Source organism: Thamnophis sirtalis, unplaced genomic scaffold (assembly GCF_051295495.1).
Source record: "Thamnophis sirtalis isolate CommonGarterSnake01/CBP01778 unplaced genomic scaffold, rThaSir2_p1.2 scaffold_14, whole genome shotgun sequence".
NCBI classification, from domain to species: domain Eukaryota; kingdom Metazoa; phylum Chordata; class Lepidosauria; order Squamata; family Natricidae; genus Thamnophis; species Thamnophis sirtalis.
Window position 1 is genome coordinate 24031280 of NW_028261394.1, and position 18987 is coordinate 24050266.

At 48.6% G+C, this 18987-nt stretch overlaps 1 protein-coding gene across 1 annotated transcript; it reads right to left on the minus strand.

Moving 5' to 3' along the window:
• Nucleotides 1-2870: 2870 nt before the first annotated feature.
• Nucleotides 2871-18585, minus strand: ATP6V0D1 (ATPase H+ transporting V0 subunit d1). The gene is made up of 8 exons (XM_014069852.2): nucleotides 18398-18585; nucleotides 14034-14205; nucleotides 6841-7019; nucleotides 6554-6633; nucleotides 5050-5127; nucleotides 4786-4962; nucleotides 4081-4158; nucleotides 2871-3370 (listed from the first exon to the last, which is right to left on the minus strand). Exons 1-8 carry the CDS (start codon nucleotides 18531-18533, stop codon nucleotides 3209-3211), a joined length of 1062 nt encoding a protein of 353 aa, XP_013925327.1. The 5' UTR covers nucleotides 18534-18585; the 3' UTR covers nucleotides 2871-3208.
• Between the last annotated feature and the right edge of the window lie 402 nt (nucleotides 18586-18987).

Here is an 18987-nt window from a genome sequence, read left to right on the forward strand (position 1 = left end):
GGGGGGAGGTCGCCCTGGACTCCTGCTCAGAGCAAGTGGCACTCATGGTTAGGAAGGCCTTTGCACATCTTTGGGTGGTGCACCAGTTCCATCCATACTTGTACTGGAAGACCCTACTCAGAGGAACTCATGCCCTTGTACCCTCCAGGTTAGACTACTGTTATACACTCTACCAGGGGCTGCCCTTGAAGACCATTAGGAAACTTCAATGGGTGTACAATGCAGCTGTGTGGGTAAGTAACTGGTGCCACCCATACGGGACCTAACACCACTTCCTGCGTGAGCTGCATCGGCCACCAGTGTTTCTGGGTGCAATTCAAAGGGCTGCTGGTTACCTACAAAGCCCTGCCTGGCTAGGGACTGGGGTACCTGAGAGATTGCCTTTTCCCCAGTCTCTGCCCATCCCAGGTCATGCTGCAGATCCCATGCGCCGAAGGGCGTCTGCAGTGGCTCCTGCTCTGTGGGACATCCCCCCTTCGAGAGCGGAAGGGCCCCAGCCCTCTTAGCCTTTCGCCAAGCTCTAATGGCCTGGCTCTGCTCCTGAGCCTGGGATGCTACGTGATTCCCAGCTGCATTCTTCACAGGCTAAGGATCTGGCTCTTGCGTCTCTCGAGTTGGAGGTTTTAATGCTTTTTTACTGGTTTTATTGTTTTAAAGATTTTTAAAAATTTTTTAACTGTAATACTGTGCAAACGTTTTAGGCAGGTGTGAAAAAATGTTGTAAACAAAAAACACTTTCAGAAATATAAATAATGATTGTTTATTTCTGTCGATTTTCAAAATGCAAAGTGAGCGAACAAAAGAAAAATCTAAATCAAATGAATATTTGGTGTGACCCACCCTTTGCCTTCACAACAGCAGCAATTCTTCTAGGTCCACTTGCAGAGTTTTTGAAGGGATTCAGCTGGCAGGTTGTTCCAAACATCTTGAAGAACTAACCACAGATCCTCTGTGGATGTAGGCTCACATCCTTCTGTCTCTTCATGTAATCCCAGACACACTCAATGAAGTTGAGATCATTGAGATCATGGCTCTGTGGGGGCCATGCTGTCACTTCCAGTACTACTACTTCTTCTTTACGCTGAAGATAGTTCTTAATGACCTTGGCCATCATATGTTTGGGGTTGTTGTCCTGCTGCAGAATAAATTTGGGGCCAATCATACGTCTCCCTGATGATATTGCATGATGGATAAGTATCTGCCTGTATTTCTCAGCTGATGGCACTGCTGGACATCTTCCGATTTCGAAGGGCAATAAGCTTGATGTGTCTTTCATCTGCTGCACTAAGTTTCCTTGGCCAACCACTGCGTCTACGATCTTCAATGTTGCCCGTTTCTTTGTGCTTCTTCAAAAGAGCTTGAACAGCACATCTTGAAGCCCCCTTTGAAATCTTTGCCTGGGAGAGACCTTGTTGATGCAGTATAACTACCTTGTGTCTTGTTGCTGTGCTCAATCTTGCCATGACATGAAACTGTCTTTCACAACCTCACCTTGGTAGCAGAGTTTGGCTGTTCCTACACAGCTGTTTCTGTTTCAGTTCATGATTGGGTATCAACCTATGTGTGGCATTGATGATCATTAGCACCTGTTTGGCATAATTGGCTGATCATACCATACACCTGACTATAATCTTACAAAATCCCTGACTTTGTGCAAGTGTACCTATGAGAATTGCTGCTGTTTTGAAGGCAAAGGGTGGGTCACACCAAATATTGATTTGATTTAGATTTTTCTTTTGTTCGCTCACTTTGCATTTTGAAAATTGACAGAAATAAACAATCATTTATATTTCTGAAAGCGTTCTTCGTTTACACCATTTTTTCATACCTGCCTAAAATTTTTGCACAGTACCATATTTTAACTGTAAGCCACTCAGAGTCACTGAGAAGGGGGAGAAATTAAACCAACAGCAAATTTAGTAAATGGAGTAAGCGTTGAAACCGCCCACTTGCAAGAATTGGGTGGAAGCCCTGCAGTGACCCTGGGATCCTTTGTTCACTGTTTAGGGGGAAGCCGCTTGCAATCAGCCCAAACTCCCAAGACCATCTCTGCCGACCAGTGCAAGAGGCCAGAAGACAGAAACAGCCATTCAGTGGTTCATTACCATGGTTTAAGCGGAAGATACACAAACACTGGGAGCAGCAAAATCACTGAGCACACACGGAGGCTGACTGGACTGACTTATCTCACCCACAAAAGCCAGGGAAGGGCAGCATTTGGCCGGGGCTCACAGGGGACCCACAGGGGATGCGAGCCAGGCCTTTGGAAGCTGGGTGGGGCAGGCCACGCCCATTTTCTGAAGAGTGGGGCAAAGGGATGGACATCTATCTTTTTTTGTAGGAGGCCTGGCAACAAAGACCCCCCCCCCAATTCCCCAGGGGCCAAACTGCCTACTCTCAAGGGGAAAAAAAGGGGGTTTCAACAAGAGTTTTGGGTCTGTTAGGAGGAAGGGCAGTTTTTTCGATTATCTCTGGTGGGAGAAAAGATGCCTTGGAGGTCAAAAGCACCAGCCTCACCTGGCTCAGGTAAACGGGCTGATGCAGGTGCCCAAAACAAGGAGTGGGAAGAGCTCAGAACCATCCCAGGCAGGAAGATCCTTGCCTGAACTTGGGGTCGAGACCTTCGGAAAGACCCACTGCTGACCATCTGGGCAGGAGGAACGGGGGGGCTGGAGCTGCTGTTTAAGGTCAGAGCCAACATCTGGAGAAGATCGGATGGAGCCCAGCCCAGCCAATGCTAGGCCTGCTAGGGGACTCAGAGGCCAGGGGAGAAGCAGGCAGGCCCATGGGGGGGGGGGAGGCAGGGGGGGGGAATGCCGTTCTAGCAGCACTCCAAGCACAGGGTCCCTTGCTAAGCTGCCACTTCAGGACTGCCCTGACCTGGGCCAAAAAGCCCGATGATGGTGGCAACAGGCAGCAGATGCAAAGAGGGGTCATGAAATGAACTGGACGCTCGGTGCGTCCCAAATGGGGCCCCCAGGAGGGCTGCAGATGTGAAACCTTCTGATGCGCCCAGCAAGATGCCTTCTCAACAGCACAACGAGTTGGTACAGACACAGCACGATTTAACCTGTCCGATTCTGGCAGGCACAAGGAGTCCAAGAGGAAAGGGGGGTGCGTGTGGGTTCCCTCCTGCCCCAGCTTCCCCAGGCGGGGCTGAAGAAGCCATCCGGGACATCTACGGACTTTGCCAGACAAAGGGAAACACTCAGAAGATGGGAATGTAGTTGTCAATCTTGGCTCGGTGGCGCTGTGCAATGCACTCCGCAATCCACACAATGTTGCGACATTCTTGCTCCTTCAGTTTCACAAAAGCATAAAACACACCAAAATGGAACTGGTTCAGGAAGGCCAGCTTGTTCAGCTTCACCTGCCGGGAAGAGACACACCTGAGCGGGCATCCTGCTATCCTGGGGAGCCCCAACCGTCCCGGGGAAGAACCACCTTCTTCAATGGGCTTGGCAGGGGAGATTTCTGCAGTACTGGCAGGCAGCACCACATGTGGGGGGGGGGCTCCCCATGACCTCTGCTGTGATGGCGTCCCCCCTCCCGGAGGTTTGGTAAGTCTGTCCAGGCTGAACATTGGCCATCAAAGCATGGCCATCCCCCTGCTGAAGTCCGGCAGCTGCTCCTGAGGGCACAGCTCACCACTGCCCGGCTCTGGACCAAGCGGCAGTGGGACGCCCTCTATGCTGCACCTGGATTTATAGCTAGGAATTGAGGATTCCCCTCTCTTCCACTGCAACTTTAGCAACGGCCTAAAGGTACCGAGGGTGACAGGGCTGAAGCACAGGTTCTCTGACCAGAGGCCTTCAGCAAATGGGATTGCACGGAGTGAAAAACTACAGAGGACAGCAAAGGATGGCTCTGTATTTCTCTGCTGCCATCCTCTGATGCTCGGCGTCATCACAGCCCACTGAGAGCAGCCTCAGAAAAGGGCCCCCAGGAGAGCCACAGCAGAGGATGGAGGGCGCCTCTGGCTGCTGCCCCTCCTTCTCCCTGAGGCCACCACACGCCGGGGGAGGAGGGGCTCCTAGAGTTAAAGAGCTAGACGTGCATGGGGAGCTCCCACCTGCTCACCTCGTGCTCAAAGAATCGGTCTTCCAGGGTTTTGTCACCAGGGTTGCTCCCTGCTCCTTCAAAGAGCAACTTGTATTCCTGCAGGAGAGAGAGAGAGACATGAGGGAGGACAGGGAAAGCTGGCAGGCAGGGCATGGAATACCCTTCAGCTGAGAGGTTGTAAAAGAATTAGAAGAGCAAAAAAAGGCCCCCCTCAGGCTGCCTTCAGGGACGTGGGCCGGAACATCCCCTCCGAGACAGGGGAGAGCCACTTTTGGGGGTGGGGGTGGCTGAGGGGCTGCTGACCTCCAAACAAGAAGAGCCAAAGCCCTGGTTCTGCTTCAGGCCTGAAAAGTCCTCTCCCTGCCCAGCTCCCAGGAGGAGAAGCCCTGAGCTGCCTCGCCTTCATCAAAACTAAAGGAAGGGCAAACATCCATCCAGCCTCCTTTTCACCAGACTAGGATGGATGAAAGCAAGAAGAAATGCCCCAACTTCTCTCAGCAAAGGCTCCCCCTCTCCTGGGAGCTGCACCACATCCAGAACTGCAGCCCAAGGACCCAGAGGAGGCCAGGCTGGGCGATGCCTATGTGGAGAAGAGACACCGGCTCCGATGCACAACTCAGAAGGACCCCAACGCAGGCAGCACTGGCCCCTCTTGCGAACTGGGCTCTGCGTCTCCCTCGCACTGACCAGCCCCACCACCCACGGCTGCCCTGGGGCCCTTACCGGGTAGTAATTGGCCACTGTTTTGACGTGCTCGTAGTCGTCTGCCCGGGCGAGCTGAGCCAGGCCCTCGGGGTGGAGTTTGCCGCAGTGGGGGAAGAGCTTGGCGCGGTCCTCCTTGGACAGCTCGGTGCCAAAAGAATTGATGGTGATGATGAAGGCTCTGCGATCCGCTTCGAACTAGAGGGAAAGAGGACCGGGTCTCCTCTCTTGCCAAGCAAGCGGGAAGTTGGACCCCCACAGAGCAGGTGCTCAGCTGGCTCCTACCTCCAGAATCGGGCACATGGCATCTGCTGTTGTGCCTCCCAGGCTCTTGCAGAACTTGTAGAAGGACTCCAGGTAAGCCTGGGGAGAAATCAGCCCCTGGTGAAGACCAGGCCAGCAAGCCTGGCAAGAGCAACCCATGCAAGCTACAGAATGGCCCACAAAGAGTTTGGAGCTTACAGCCTGCCAGGGGCACTGCCCTCCAAGAAGGGGGGGGCACCTGGTTTGGCAGAACAGCGAGAAGCTTTGGGATAGGCGAGAACCTTGAAGCTGAATCCCCAGGAGACGCAGCCTCTGCGTATGGTTGGGAACATACGGAAGCAATCAAAGCAGACGGCGTATCTGGGGGGCAATTTGCAGGCTGCTTTGGACATGAGCCCCTGCATTTCCCTTGCCTTGCTCCCCTGCTGAAGTCTCTGGAGGCAGACAGAGCGGCCTTTTCTTTTCGGGAGATCCAGCCAGCCAGGCTGGGCTATGAAGCCACACAGGAAGCCGGCATCCTCGGCCAAACCTCTCCAGCAGCCCCCGTGCTCAACTCTCGGCCCATGGAGCTTGGCAGACCCTCCACACCGCTTCCCACTCCCTTGTTTGCTTTGAGGTCCCCCGGGAGCTGCACGCTTATGCCCCCTGGCTCTGGGACTCTGTCCGATGAAGGGAAGCAGGCAGAAGCAGCATCCTGGGCTTTGCCAGGCACGAAAGGAACCTGGAGCAACCGAGCCAGGTCTTGAGCTCAGTGCTGGGAGGCCGAGGGAGTGGCAGCAGCTTCCTCAGCACACCTGGCATTCTCCCCTTCTCACCCTCCCTCGCCTCACAGAATGGCTACCCAGCCTTTCAGCAGCACTACCAGCTGTTCCATCAGGGCAAAAGGATTGTTACCCTGAAGTCCCAAAGGGCAAACCCTGAGCTCTTCCTTTCACCTTTCAAATCCAAATGGATGCTCATCCCCTCTATTTACTTCTCAAACACAACACCTTTCTTCAACTGATTCCGAGAGTTCTCCTGAAGAAGTCAAGTCTACCACACTAACCCTCCCTCTGGCTGCCATCCAGAGACAAGGGCCGAACCTGTGGGGGTGGGGTGGGGGGTTCTCAACCTTTTCTTCACTATACCCCCCCCCTTAAATACCATTTGTGGCCACCACCGTCTCAAGAATGAGACTATAACATTTCTCCGAGCCTTTGTGGAACCCCTGGGATGACATCTCAAAGACCGGCTGAGACCCAAGAGCCCAACACAGCCTTACAAAACCAGACTTATGTACAAGTTGCTCTCTACCGTTGGTTTACTTTGCAGTTCTTATGAGGGACTGAGGGAGATCAAAAGGGAGCTTCCGGGGTGCAGGAGACTGAGGCCCGGCCAACATGCCCCCCCTTTCCCGCTCCCCCCCCCACCATGGAGGGAGAGGGGCCTTTGCCCTTCTGGCTTCAGTCCATCCTGCAGACCCAGAAATGTTGCACAAATGGGGGAAGCTTTGTGGCCCCGCATTTATTCGTCTCCAAGCACTTACCTTATACAAAGTGTTTCGTATGATCTCTATGTTCATCTCATCCAGGTCCTGCTCAGATATGCAATCCTGGAAAAAGGCGGCTGAAAGAGAAGGAAATGGGTGAGCAGAAGAGAGACCCCACAGGGCCCCTGCTCAGCCCTGCAGCTATCACTGCTTTGAGGAGGAGGAGTAGACCCCTCACCTAGCAGGCCCTGAGGTTTTCCACAAAGACTCACGCTTGCCAAGGCCACCAGTTTTTCCGCCCATCCAGGGCTGAGCCCCATTTGATAGCTGCCCTCTTATCTTACCGAGAGGCGTGTCCACCAGGATGGCATTGTAGAGCTCAGCTGGTGTCTGGGCAATATTCACAGCCTCCATCTGCTCAAAGCTGCCCAAGGGGTGGCACTTGGGTACCAGTTCTGCGATGGAGCGTTGATGGAGCGTCCCGGTAATCAGCAGAATGACATTATCGATCATGTAGCTGTAGCTGAAAAAAAGCAGTGAGAGCAGGGCTAGGAGAGCAAGCCACCCTCTCCCAGTGGAGGTCCTGTGGCCATCCATTCACATATGCATCCCCAAACAGGCTTCAGGGGGTTTCTCAACAGCAATGCCAGACGAGGGTGCAGCAGAGCACAGGCTGGGGCTTCTGCCCTTTGGGAAAGTTAGGACTTCAAACCTGCTACCTTGCAAGAAACAAGTTTAAACCACAAAAGCAAAAAAAAACAACAACAAACCAACAACGTAAATGTGGGGTTTCTCACTGCTGTTATGAGAAGCCTGCTAAGTTTTCTTCTGCTCCATGACTCTGCACAAGAGGCAAGTGGCTCCGAAAGAAAACCCGTTTGAAGTGATTCAGGGGACTTAGCCTACAGCTGTGAGCTCCAGATGATCCGACCTGACCGCAGGACCCAAGCAGGAGCAGCCCTGGTCGGGAAGACTCTTGGCCAGACCGGCCAGTGAAATCCCCACCCGGGAAGAAAGCACCAGGCAGAGCACCAAGAGAAGCGCAGGAACGCAATCATCGGGAGAGGAGCTTCCTTTGAAAGGTTGTCTGTTTTTTAGAAGTTATGACACCTGGATGCTCTTCTGTCCTTAGAAAGCCTCTTCCGAAGAACAGGGAAGGATCGGTGGCTGCTCACGGCGGCAGTTCCTCAACAGGCTTTGGCTGGACAGCCCCCACCAGGGACGCCTCAGGTTTTACAAGCTAGACGGTAGAAAGTGTATTCCTGATTTTTGCAGATGGTACGATAGAAAAGCATCTATCGTGACTTAAAGGCACATCACCAATGCAGGTCATCCAATGACTACCTTGAAGATTGGCCAATATTATCTGGTTGCTGCTACAGAAAAATCAGTCCAACCTTTCTCTGCCTGGAGCCAGTGGCCACTTTGCACACCCCGGCTTCCCTGGTGGGCCTGAAGTGCCCAGAGGCATCAAAGAAGCCAACTTCTCAGACCAGGCCACCCAGCGCAGATCCCCATTCAAAGCGGCTCTGGGGCCCTCCAGCGGAAGATACCAGAGGGAACCAACCAATCCTATTAGGCAAGAGATGGATCTCTAGCTTCCACTTCAACCTTGGCGACTTTCAGCTGCAGGGACCTGACACCCGGCATCCTGGCTGGGGAATTCTGGGAGTTCAAATCCATACAATTTAAATTCACCTAGGTTGAGATGCTCTGCTCTACCTTCAATGAAACCGATCAATACCTTGTGCCAATGTTTCTATCGCTGAATTGCTCCAGAAAGTTGGTTTTCCTACCCACCCAACAGTCACCGTTATTCTCTGTCTTGCACTAAACAACAGAAAGAGATTGTGGTCTCCCTGAAGAGTGTGACTGTAGGGGCAAGAGACCTGGCATGGCAGCCAGCTAGGCCGATGCATTGCACTCAGGAAAGACTTGTGCCAGGTAAGCTGTGTCCAATTGTGGGGCCTGGCAAGCCAGAAAGACATGGAGAAGCTGGACTGGGTTTACGATGATAACAGCCCTGGGAAGCAAACTGATGAGGAGGAATGGCTAAACTATTTGGGCATGTTTATTTTTCAAACAGGGGAGATAAAATAAAAGTGCACACTTCTAAATCTAAAAAAACCCAAACATTTTACAATTTCCATGAGGAAATAGACTTATTCTCTGTTTAAACAGAAGACAGAACAAGGACCAATGGACTGAAATTAACTTAACAATTGAATGTTATTATTAAACTCTTTTAAACATACAGGTAGTCCACACTTAATGATTGTAACTAGGATAGGCAACATTGTCATTAACCAAAGTGATCACTAACTGGGAAATCACATGACTGCAACTGTGGATGCAAGAAAGAAGACTAGTCGTTTTCATACTTTTTCTACAATTTGCCTCCTAACCACTCTTGCTCTTTGGCAGCAGGAAATGGAAAAGAGGAGAGAGCTTATGTACTTGCTCCTCCTTCCACAGCAGAGCCTGGAGAGGGAGGGATTTCAAGAGAGTAAGCTGCTTGCTCTTCCACACATTGAGAAAAATGTAATTGTGCTGGCAGTGGGAGACACCTTACTTTCTTGCAATCTCTTTCTCTCCAATCTACAGGACAGGGGTGGGTTTCTCGCCCCGTTCCAACCGGTTCGGTTGGAACGGGGCCAGCGGCATCCTCATGCATGTGCGCAGTGCACGCATGCGTACTAGCGCCTGTGCGATGCTCCAGCTGCTCCTGGAGGATCGCGCAGGCGCTGTATGTGTTCTGCGCATGCGTGGAAGCGCAGAACTCGTCAAAACCAGGTAAGAAACGCGGGCGGGCGGGTGGATCCTTCGGCGTTCCCGGAAGTTACTTACTTCCGGGTTCGCCAACCAACCGGTTCGTGGGGACCGCCACGAACCGCCTGAAATCCACTCCTGCTACAGGACGACCTCTAGATGTCACAAGCGCTACTAAGAGTTCAGAACAGTAGTGGATTCTTTTTGCAGGATGATCATCAGCCAGGAATACCTGACTGCAGTGATGGCAAATGCTTTAGACACCGAGTGCCCAAATTGCACACGTGCACATGCCCAAACTGAAAGGTGCACTCACACACGCGAATACGTGCATGCACAGCAGAGACCCAAAGACCATCTGGCTGGTGGGGGCTGGTGGGAGGCGGTGCATCCCAACACCGGCAGCGCAGCAAAAGGTAAGATCTTTTTCTTTCGTGAGCTTGTTTCATCGTCTGCAGGGAAACGGAAGCTCACAAAAGAAACGCCACGGAGATCTGAGGGCGATGGCGCACGTGCCAGCAGAGAGGGCTCTGCCTGCTACCTCTGGTACGCGTCCCATAGGTTCGCCATCATGGCTTAGTGGATTCCTGAAGTGACCAGAAAATTAAACCTATAATGTCCCTTCCAACTCACATATCCTATGCCAGGGGTGTCAAACTGGATTTCTTCAAGGGCTGGATCAGCATTGTAGTTCTCCTCTGAGGGCCAGCCTAGGGGAGGGGGGGAGGGGAGACGGGAGGCCTACAGCTGCACCTTACCATCCAAAATGGGCCTGAATGGCCTCTTGTAACAGCCTGCCGGGCTACATTCAGCCCACGGGCCTTGAGTTTAACACCCCTTTCCCATCTCAGTTCCCCCAACTCTCTTCTTCTCAAGACTAAAGAAGCCAACAACAACTTCTCAAGAAACGACTCGACACATGGACATCACCAGACGGTCAACACAGACATCAGATTGACTGTGTGCTCTGCAACGAAAGATGGAGAAGCTCTATACAGTCAATAAAAACAAGACCAGGAGCTGACTGTAGCTTAGATCATGAGCTTCTTGTTGCAAAATTTGGGCTTAAATTGAAGGAAGTAGGGAAAAGCACTGGCCACTCAGGTATGAACTAAATCATATCCCTGGTGAATATACAGTAGAGGTGACAAATAGATTTAAGGAATTAGATCTGATAGACAGAGTGCCTGAACAACTATAGACAGAGGTTCACAACATTGTACAAGAGGTAGCAACTAAAACCATCTGAAAGAAAAATAAATGCAAGAAAGCAAAATGGCTGTCTGAGGAAGCTTTGCAAACAGCTGAGGAAAGAAGGGAAGCGAAAGGAAAGGGAGAAAGAGAAAGATACACCCAGTTGAATGTAGACTCCCAGAGAATAGCTAGAAGAGATAAGAATGACTTCTTAAATGAAAAGAAATAGAAGAAAACAATAGAATAGGGAGGACCAGAGATCTCTGCAAGAAAATTGGAGATATGAAGGGAAGGTTTCATGGAAAGATGGGTATGAAAAAGGATCAAAATGGCAGGGACACAATAGAGGCGGAAGAGATTAAGAAGAGGTGGCAAAATTACACAGAAGAACTATACAAGAAGGAGCTTAACGTCCCTGATAACCACAATGGTCACTGAACTAGAGCCAGACATCCTAGAAGGTGAAGTCAAATGGGCTTTAGAAAATCTGAGCAACAACAAAGCCAGTGAAGATGACAATAATCCAGCTCAGCTATCCAAAATCTTAAAAGACAATGGAGTAAAAGTGTTACACCAAATTTGCCAGTAAATTTTGAAAACTCAACAACGGCCACAGGATTGGAAAAGGTCAGCCTACATTCCAATTCCAAAGAAGGGCAATGCCAAAGAATGTTCAAACTACCGCATCATTGCACTCATTTCACATGCTAGCAAAGTTATGCTCAAAATCTTACAAGCTAGGCTCCAGCAATATGTGGACCGAGAACTACCAGAAGTACAGGCAGGATTTCAAAGAGGCAGAGGAACTAGGGATCAAATTGCCAACGTACACTGGATCATGGAGAAAGCTAGTGAGTTCCAGAAAAAGATCTGCTTCATTGACTATGCTAAAGCCTTTGATTGTATGGATCACAATAAATTGTGGTAAGTTCTTAAAGAGATGGGAAGTACCAGACCATCTTATTTGTCATTTGAGGAACCATATGCAGGCCAAGAAGCTGTATACTGTCGCCCTGCCTATTTAACTTATATGCAGAGCACTTCATGAGAAAGGCGGGGCTAGATGAATCACAAGTTGGAATTAAGATTGCTGGGAGAAATATCAATAACCTCAGATATGCAGATAATACCACTCTAATGGCAAGAAATTAAAAGATGCTTGTTCCTGGGGAGGAAAGCTATTGCAAATCTAGACAGCATACTAAAAAATAGAGGCATCATCCTGCCAACAAAAGTGCGTATAGTCGAGAGGGAGGATCACGTCGCGATGTTACAACATGCGGTCTCAATACTCTGAGACCGGTGTTGATACTTTTGCTGCTGGGGGGGTCCATTGAGACTGAAACCATCCCGTAGAAATGGTGATCAGGAAGACAAAGCCTTGCTGGTCTCAGGGATATCGCAAAATCCCTGATAGACCCAAGGGAAGTGCTTCAAGCCTGTGGCAAACAGGCAGCCCCTAGGCTGATGATCGGGACCTCCAGAAGGAAGGAAGTGAAAAGAGAAAGTGAAGATATAGAAGATAAAGATAAGACAATAGATGAATGGTGCAAATGTGGGTGAAAATGGAAAGGAAATATGGAAAAGGGAATTCGACGAATTGGAGCTCTACCCCCAATTCCAGGACACAGAAGAGAAAAAAAAAATACTAATGATGATAGACATAAGAAGAGAATTTTTTTCAGGAGCAAGATTGACAAACAAAGACAAGTGAACTTTAGTAGCAACTGGTGAGCAAGGGAATTATCTGAGAGACCCTTCAAGCAACAAAGTGCGGAGAGAAGTCTATAAAAACCTTATAAAGGAGATAAAAAGAAGACTGACTCCACAATTGGCAAGAGAGATAAGACTGTTTTGTTACTGGAAAGATACAGGTTGACAATGAAAATTGATAATAAAAAATAGTTTTTTTAATTATTGGTGATTAATAAGTAGGAATCTTGTAACTCCTAGATTGTTTTAGATTGTTATTAAATATTTACTCGCTAACAATTAACTATAAATAATAATAATGAAATGATAATGGATATAGCATAATGATATATACATGTATTGACAATTTAGTAAAAGAAATTTGGATATAAATTGTAAATTGTGACTTGGGAAAAAGACCTCTAAATTTTATTAACAAATTTTCATTTAGATCTTGTTATAAAGGTGTAAGGTTTTTTTTGTGGGGGTGGGGGCCCTGATGAGAGGAGATGGGGCATAAATAGTAAATGATTTTTAGCCAATTACAATAACAAGGAAATGTTAATGGACATTGTTTAACAATATATACATGCTATAGTATTGGCTAAAGTAACTTGGATATAAAATTAGTCAGTGAGTTGGAGGGGAAAGTGGGGGGAAGGCTTAGAAACTTTATTAATTGACTTTTACTTAAAAGATGCTATAAAGGTGTAAAGTTATTGGAAGATTTTTTGAAATAGCTAATGAATGCCATTATGTGGTTGTGTCTATAAGTATGAATGATTTGAGGTAAAAGCATGTTCAAATAATTGTAGTCAAATGAGAATTGTGGTACATTGATAGTAAGATATACAAAGATTTTTTACTTAAAGTGTATAATCTAATATGAACTATAAGTAATGACTGTGGAAGAAATGGACAAAAGTTATCTGTAACCAATCGACACACTTTCTATAAGATGTAATGAAGGATGATTCTTTTTTTTGTGTTTTTGTTCAATTAAAATTTAAAAAATTCAAAAAAAAAAGTGCGTATAGTCAAGGCTATGGTTTTCCCAGTTGCAATGTATGGCTGTGAAAGTTGGACCATATGAAAGGCTGAGGGTCAAAGAATGAAGGCCTTTGAACTCTGTTGCTGAAGAAAACTCCTGCGAGTCCCTTGGATTGCAAGGCGATCCAACCAGTCAGTCGCCAGTCAGTCGTAGAGGAGATCAACCCTGACTGCTCTTTAGAAGGCCAGATCCTGAAGAGGAAACTCAAGTACTTTGGCCACCTAATGAGAAGAAAGGACTCACTGGAGAAGAGCCTCATGCTGGGAACAACTGATGGCAAAAGAAGAAGGGAACGGCAGAGAAGGAGGTTGCTGGATAGAGTCACTGAAGCAGTCGGCGTGAGCTTAAAGGGACTCCGGGGGATTTTCTTTGTGATTGTGATGGGTCGGACACGATTTCGTGACTAACAACAACAAACAAGCCAGCATTTTCAATTCCTGTCCGCAAGGCTTAGCATCTGGTCTCATCATCCCAACGTTCTTTCGTTCATTTCTTACTTTGCAGAACATTTAGAGTAATTGCCAAATGTTCTGCTTTGGACAGTTTAAGCCCCCACTTAATCTGGAATTGTCACAAGATTCCCCTCTTTAAATTAAATTCTCTTCAGCTTCTAATGAATTCAACATAGAAATCCAAGGCTAGAAAAAGGGGTTGTGATCTTAGGACACGTCGTAAACAATTTGTAAGCATGAAGTAAGAAAGACTCTCAAAGTCCTTTGAAACATTGCTCAAAGCTTTCCCAACATGTATTGTGTTTCCACATAATCTACCTGGTGGACTTGTGCCAGCCAGATTCCCAGGGATTTTGTGCCCTGCAGGTCCAGCACTTACGTGATGAAGTCCAGGAAGCTGGCCAAAGGCTCGTAAGCGTGATTCCGCATGTGCCGGAACTCCACCACCATCTTCTCCTTAAGCTTGTCATCAATGACAGAGACAGTGAGAGGAGAGGCTTCATTTGCCAGGAAGTTCCCATAGTCCGTACTCTGGAGGTGAAGCTTTAGATCTGAAAAATTAAAAACAAATTTCAAGCAGGAAAATGGATGGAAGACAGATCTGGCAGTCACTGACAATAGTTTCCCCCATCTAGGCTGGAGCTTGGCACTTTTACTTGCCTAATGTATAAGGTATGTCAGCTGCCCCCTCAGGCTTGCTTGTGCTTCACTGCTAGGCAGTGAAAGACTTCCATGAACTGCGTGGGGAGGGGGAATGAAGGGGGGAGTGTATCAAGGTCACCCAGCTGGAAGAGGAGGGGAGGGGGGCATACCAAACTATGCTTCGATTGTCCGTTAGGAAACCATCTTGCCAAAACCAGATTGGTTGCACTGGGGGAAGCAATGAGAGACAGTTAAGGGAGGGAAAAGTAGAACTTAGGGAGTTTGGCGTACAATTTTCAGTTTTGGTTTTGCACTACTGCAATACACTTGATTTCTAATAAACTGTATCTTTCTCAACAAATGGAGCCAAGAATCTTTTTTATTGAGAAGTTTGTGACAGGTCTGACAAGGTGTACTAGCTCTAGGGATCTAGAATCATGAGTCCCTTGGGACAAATCTCTGACAAAACAGGCACTTCTTTCAGGTGCCTTTTCCTATCTAGTAGTTAAGGAAGGTGTAGCTGCTAGGGAGATTTGAGTGGCCCTGTATGCTTCAAGTCACTGTTGAGTTGCACTTGAGAACAGAAGGAAATACAGTATTCTGCAAGAAGATCGCATAGACCAATGACAAACAACAGCATGACAAAGTAACAATGGTGCATTGGAAGAGCCGCAAGAAATGGCATTTGCCTGCAAGCAAGAACTGGTCAGACCATCAAATAAGTAATAGAAAATGTAGAAGCTAAAGTGGTCTGGAACTTTAGAATTGAAACAGAGAGGAACTTGCCACATAACACCCCAGATTCTACAACTGTCAATAAGAAAGACAAAAACCTCTGAACAGTGGACTTGCCAATACCTGGAGGCAGCAAAATAGTGATGATAACAAAACACAAAGACTTTAAACAGAAATGGGACAACTTCGGCAAAAGAAAGCAAAGGTAGCACCATCAGTCATAGGCTCCTAGGGTGCAATCCCAAAATAGCTGGAGCACCACTTGAATAGCATGGGCATTGACAAATTCACCTTTGATCAGTCAATTGCAAAAGGCAGCTTGACTCAGAACAGCTGATATCCTTCGATGGGTCCTTTAACACCATCAAGCATCAACATCTGCCTATCTGAGGTCTTTGGGAAAGACTCGACAGATGGGTAAAAATGCCAAATCCAGTCGTTTGTTGCTTTACTATGAAACAAAAAATAACAGTCAAAGTCTTTTTAGCCAAAGAAATAAAGTGCAAAGCACTAGGAATATAGAAGTGGGCCACTGATATGCCTTCAATTCATTCCTACTCATATAAGACCAAATTAAGCATCCTTTAAAGATGACGGTTTTTTTCTATTTTGTGAGAGACCTGTCTCCCCAGCTTCTCAACGACTACTCTTGCTGGACTGCTTCCCCGTTTCCCCCACCTCATGCAAATATTCTTCACATAGCAAATGTTCCATATAAAGAACAGTCTTTTCTTGCTGTTCAAGTCCAACCCCTGCCCCAACAGACGGAACTAAGCCAGCTAGAATAAACACTAGTTGAGCTCCTCACAGAGCGACTAGGAGCCTTAATCTGCCTTTGACCTTTTCAGTAGTTCAGTTTGACATGTTTTAGCCAGCCAAAAGCCTCAAGTCTTGGGGTAGAGATGAGGGGACAGAGAGGGGGGAAAGTGTGTGAGACAAACTGATTGGAACCAGATGGAACTGACTTGCTTCCAAAGACTTCTCAGATTTTGGAAATCTGGAAGAGTTCAAGGCACTCCCTGCCTTCAGGGATTCCATGAATTGCAGAATTACTTTTCAGTTCAATATCAGAAAGGCAGAACAGAGGTGGTGAGGGATTCCATGCTAAACCAGGAGACCCAGAGCACCACTTTCTTAGTGAGTTGCACAGAGAAGGAATGGAGATAGTCCAAACATGAGTGCAGCCATGTATGAAGCGCAGTCTAGAAAATGTTGACTTTCAGCTTCTGGGTGAGGTTTTAGGGCATATTAGATGTGTCCAAGATAGCGGAAAAAGTGAGCAAAACGAACAATGGCCAGTGATAATCCCTGGCCAGTTAAAGTCTTTCTGGGCAAAGGACAGAAGGAGAGATCACCCGTCTATGCCCCAGACAGCTGGTCCTTGCAAGGAGATTGAAGGATGGAAATCTTGTGGTCTTCTCATGAATAGAGCATTGGGGGTGGGATGTCACAGAAAAAACAGCTTGCTTGTATTTGTCATGCCCGACTTTTAAAGGACATTGAGTTCGATCCTTTACTTCTTTCATCAATTTGAGGTATAATCAATTTACAATTGAAAACAAGAACACAAAATAAACTTCTTGGACAGTCAGCTTTTCTTCCAAATTACAAAATCCTTTCCAATTAGAATACTACACAAAAGGGAGAAGTATTATTTTTTTACCAACAAACCTGAACCAAAAAATGTATAATATTAATGGGATAAATGAAAAAGAGTGATTTTCACTTTTAAACAATAGAAGTTCAGATTGAATTGGTCCAGAAAGTGAGAGAATTGTTAGAAATGTTTAAAAGTGGACTGCACTGAAAATGACAAAGAGACTTAGCACTTTTGATTCTGAATAGCTACAACAAAAATCTGAGGGAGAGATCACCATATTGGACATCAGAAATCCTAAGGTTTTGGTATAAATATGGAATATAAATGCCTAATGTGGAACATAAATGGGACAAGTGATCCTCAAAAAAGAAGAAAATTATTTCACTATTTAAAAAATTGAAACAGGATATATAGCCTGTTTACAAAAAGAATATATTTTAAAAAGGATTTAAAATTTGACTTGTTACTCTGATACCTAACATCAATGATGAAGAAAAACCAGAAACGTACTGGCTTTTATCTTGTACTAATATGGGGAAAGGGCCTGGCATACAATGAGAGCAACTGCAAACAGAATTCCTGATGCAGCAACGGAAAACCGCTCCCAGGAGTGAAAAGGTGGCCTGCCCGAGATTCTGGTTCATGGCTCAAGAGGCTCAAGGGGATGAGATGCTCTTGGCCTGGTCTGGATGGGGCTCTTCTATGCCCCTGGTTGCTGTGTGGGATGGCTCAGCCGTTGCTGGATTTGAAAGAGTTGAAACAACTGCAGCCAGAATGCCAAAAGGCAACTTATCAAGGGGTTCCCTCTGCCTTCGTTACAAGTCCTGCAAGACACTTTGCACTTCACTCTTAAGAAGTATCCAGAAATTAACAGATTAACAGTTGGAGGGAACCTTATAGATCATCTAGTCCAACCCCCTCCCCTGCCCAAGCAGACCCTACACCATTTATGACAGATGACAGTCCAGTCTCTTCTTGAAAGCTTCCAGTGATGAAGCTCCCACAACTTCTGAAGGCAACAATTACAACAGGCGCAGAATGAAAGGAACAGCCAGGCCACTGATACAAGACAGGGGAACCATCGCCTTGCACAATTTACCCAAATGAGTTGACAGCCTGCAGAGTCCCATCCCCCACAAGGAACCGGGGAGGGAGGGGGAGAAGAGGCTGCCCAGCCCTGGGGATGCAAGAAAGGGCTACTCTGTGCAGGAACCCATTTCGGTCCCACAACTTCACCAAACGCTAAATGTGCTTCTCTCCTAATACTTCTAAAGATTTTGATTCCCTCCCCACCCATTTTTCATTTGTTCCGTGTTTTAAAGCTCATGACCTGCTTTGAGTGTTGAGTGATATAAATTCAGAAATAATTAAACAGGAAAGCTTCTATTTCGTATTTTCAGTCGTTAAAAAGGCAGAAAAGAAAACCAGGCACTGTCCCCACTTTCACCCACAGGCAGGCAGAGCAGCAACGCCCAGGGAAGAAGGCGGAGAGGCCGCCGCTTCCTCTTTTTTCGGCCCCGGCGCCGCATCCCTCAGCCTCCTGGGCTCCGAAGGCGCTCAGCCCCCCAGGGGCCCAGCCCGCCTCCCCCCAGCCCGTGTCCATAGCGGCCGCTGGCAGGAACTGGAGAGGCGGCCGCGGTGCCCCTCCCCGGGATCGGCCCGAGGGTGAAGCGGCGCCTCTCCGAAGCGGAGGAGCCCGTCCGCCTGGGAGCCGAGAGCGGGGACGGGGCGGAGGGAGGGAGGGAGGCCGCCGCGGCGCCACCGACCTTCCAGGCTCTCGCACTGGACCAGGTTGAGGTAGTCGGCCTGGCTGAGCACCCCGGCCTTGAAACCGCGCACCAGGCCCTCCAGGTAGCCGCTGTCCACGTTGAAGTAGAGCTCCGGGAAGCAGGAGAGTAGCATGGCGGCGGCGGCGGCGGCGGCGGAGCCCGGTCTGTCTCGTGACGCCCGGCACTTCCGCCGCCGTAGCAGTGGCCATAGAGACGCACGGAGGAGCGGCTTCCGGCGCTGCCAGAGCGCCCTTCTGCGAGGTAGCCGCGTGGGGCGCCTCTGCCTGGACCGGGCCGGGAAGCCTCTACTGGAGGGATTGGGGGAGGGGGGGTCTCGGGAGGTCCAGTTCTTGGAACGGGAATCAGAGGCCACTGAGGGAGGCCGCCGCCTGCTTCCTCGCTGCCGAGAGCCGCCAAGCGAGGCGAGGACAGCCGGCAACTGCGGGAGGGAGGCGGGGGCTCCTCCGTGAGGGAGGGCGGCGGAGGCGCAGAAGCAGAAGCCCGGCGTGCTTGGGGCTCCGGGAGTTGGGGGCTTCGGGGGCTGGTGAGGCGCGGCCCTTGCTGGAGGCAGCTGCGGTAAGGGAGAC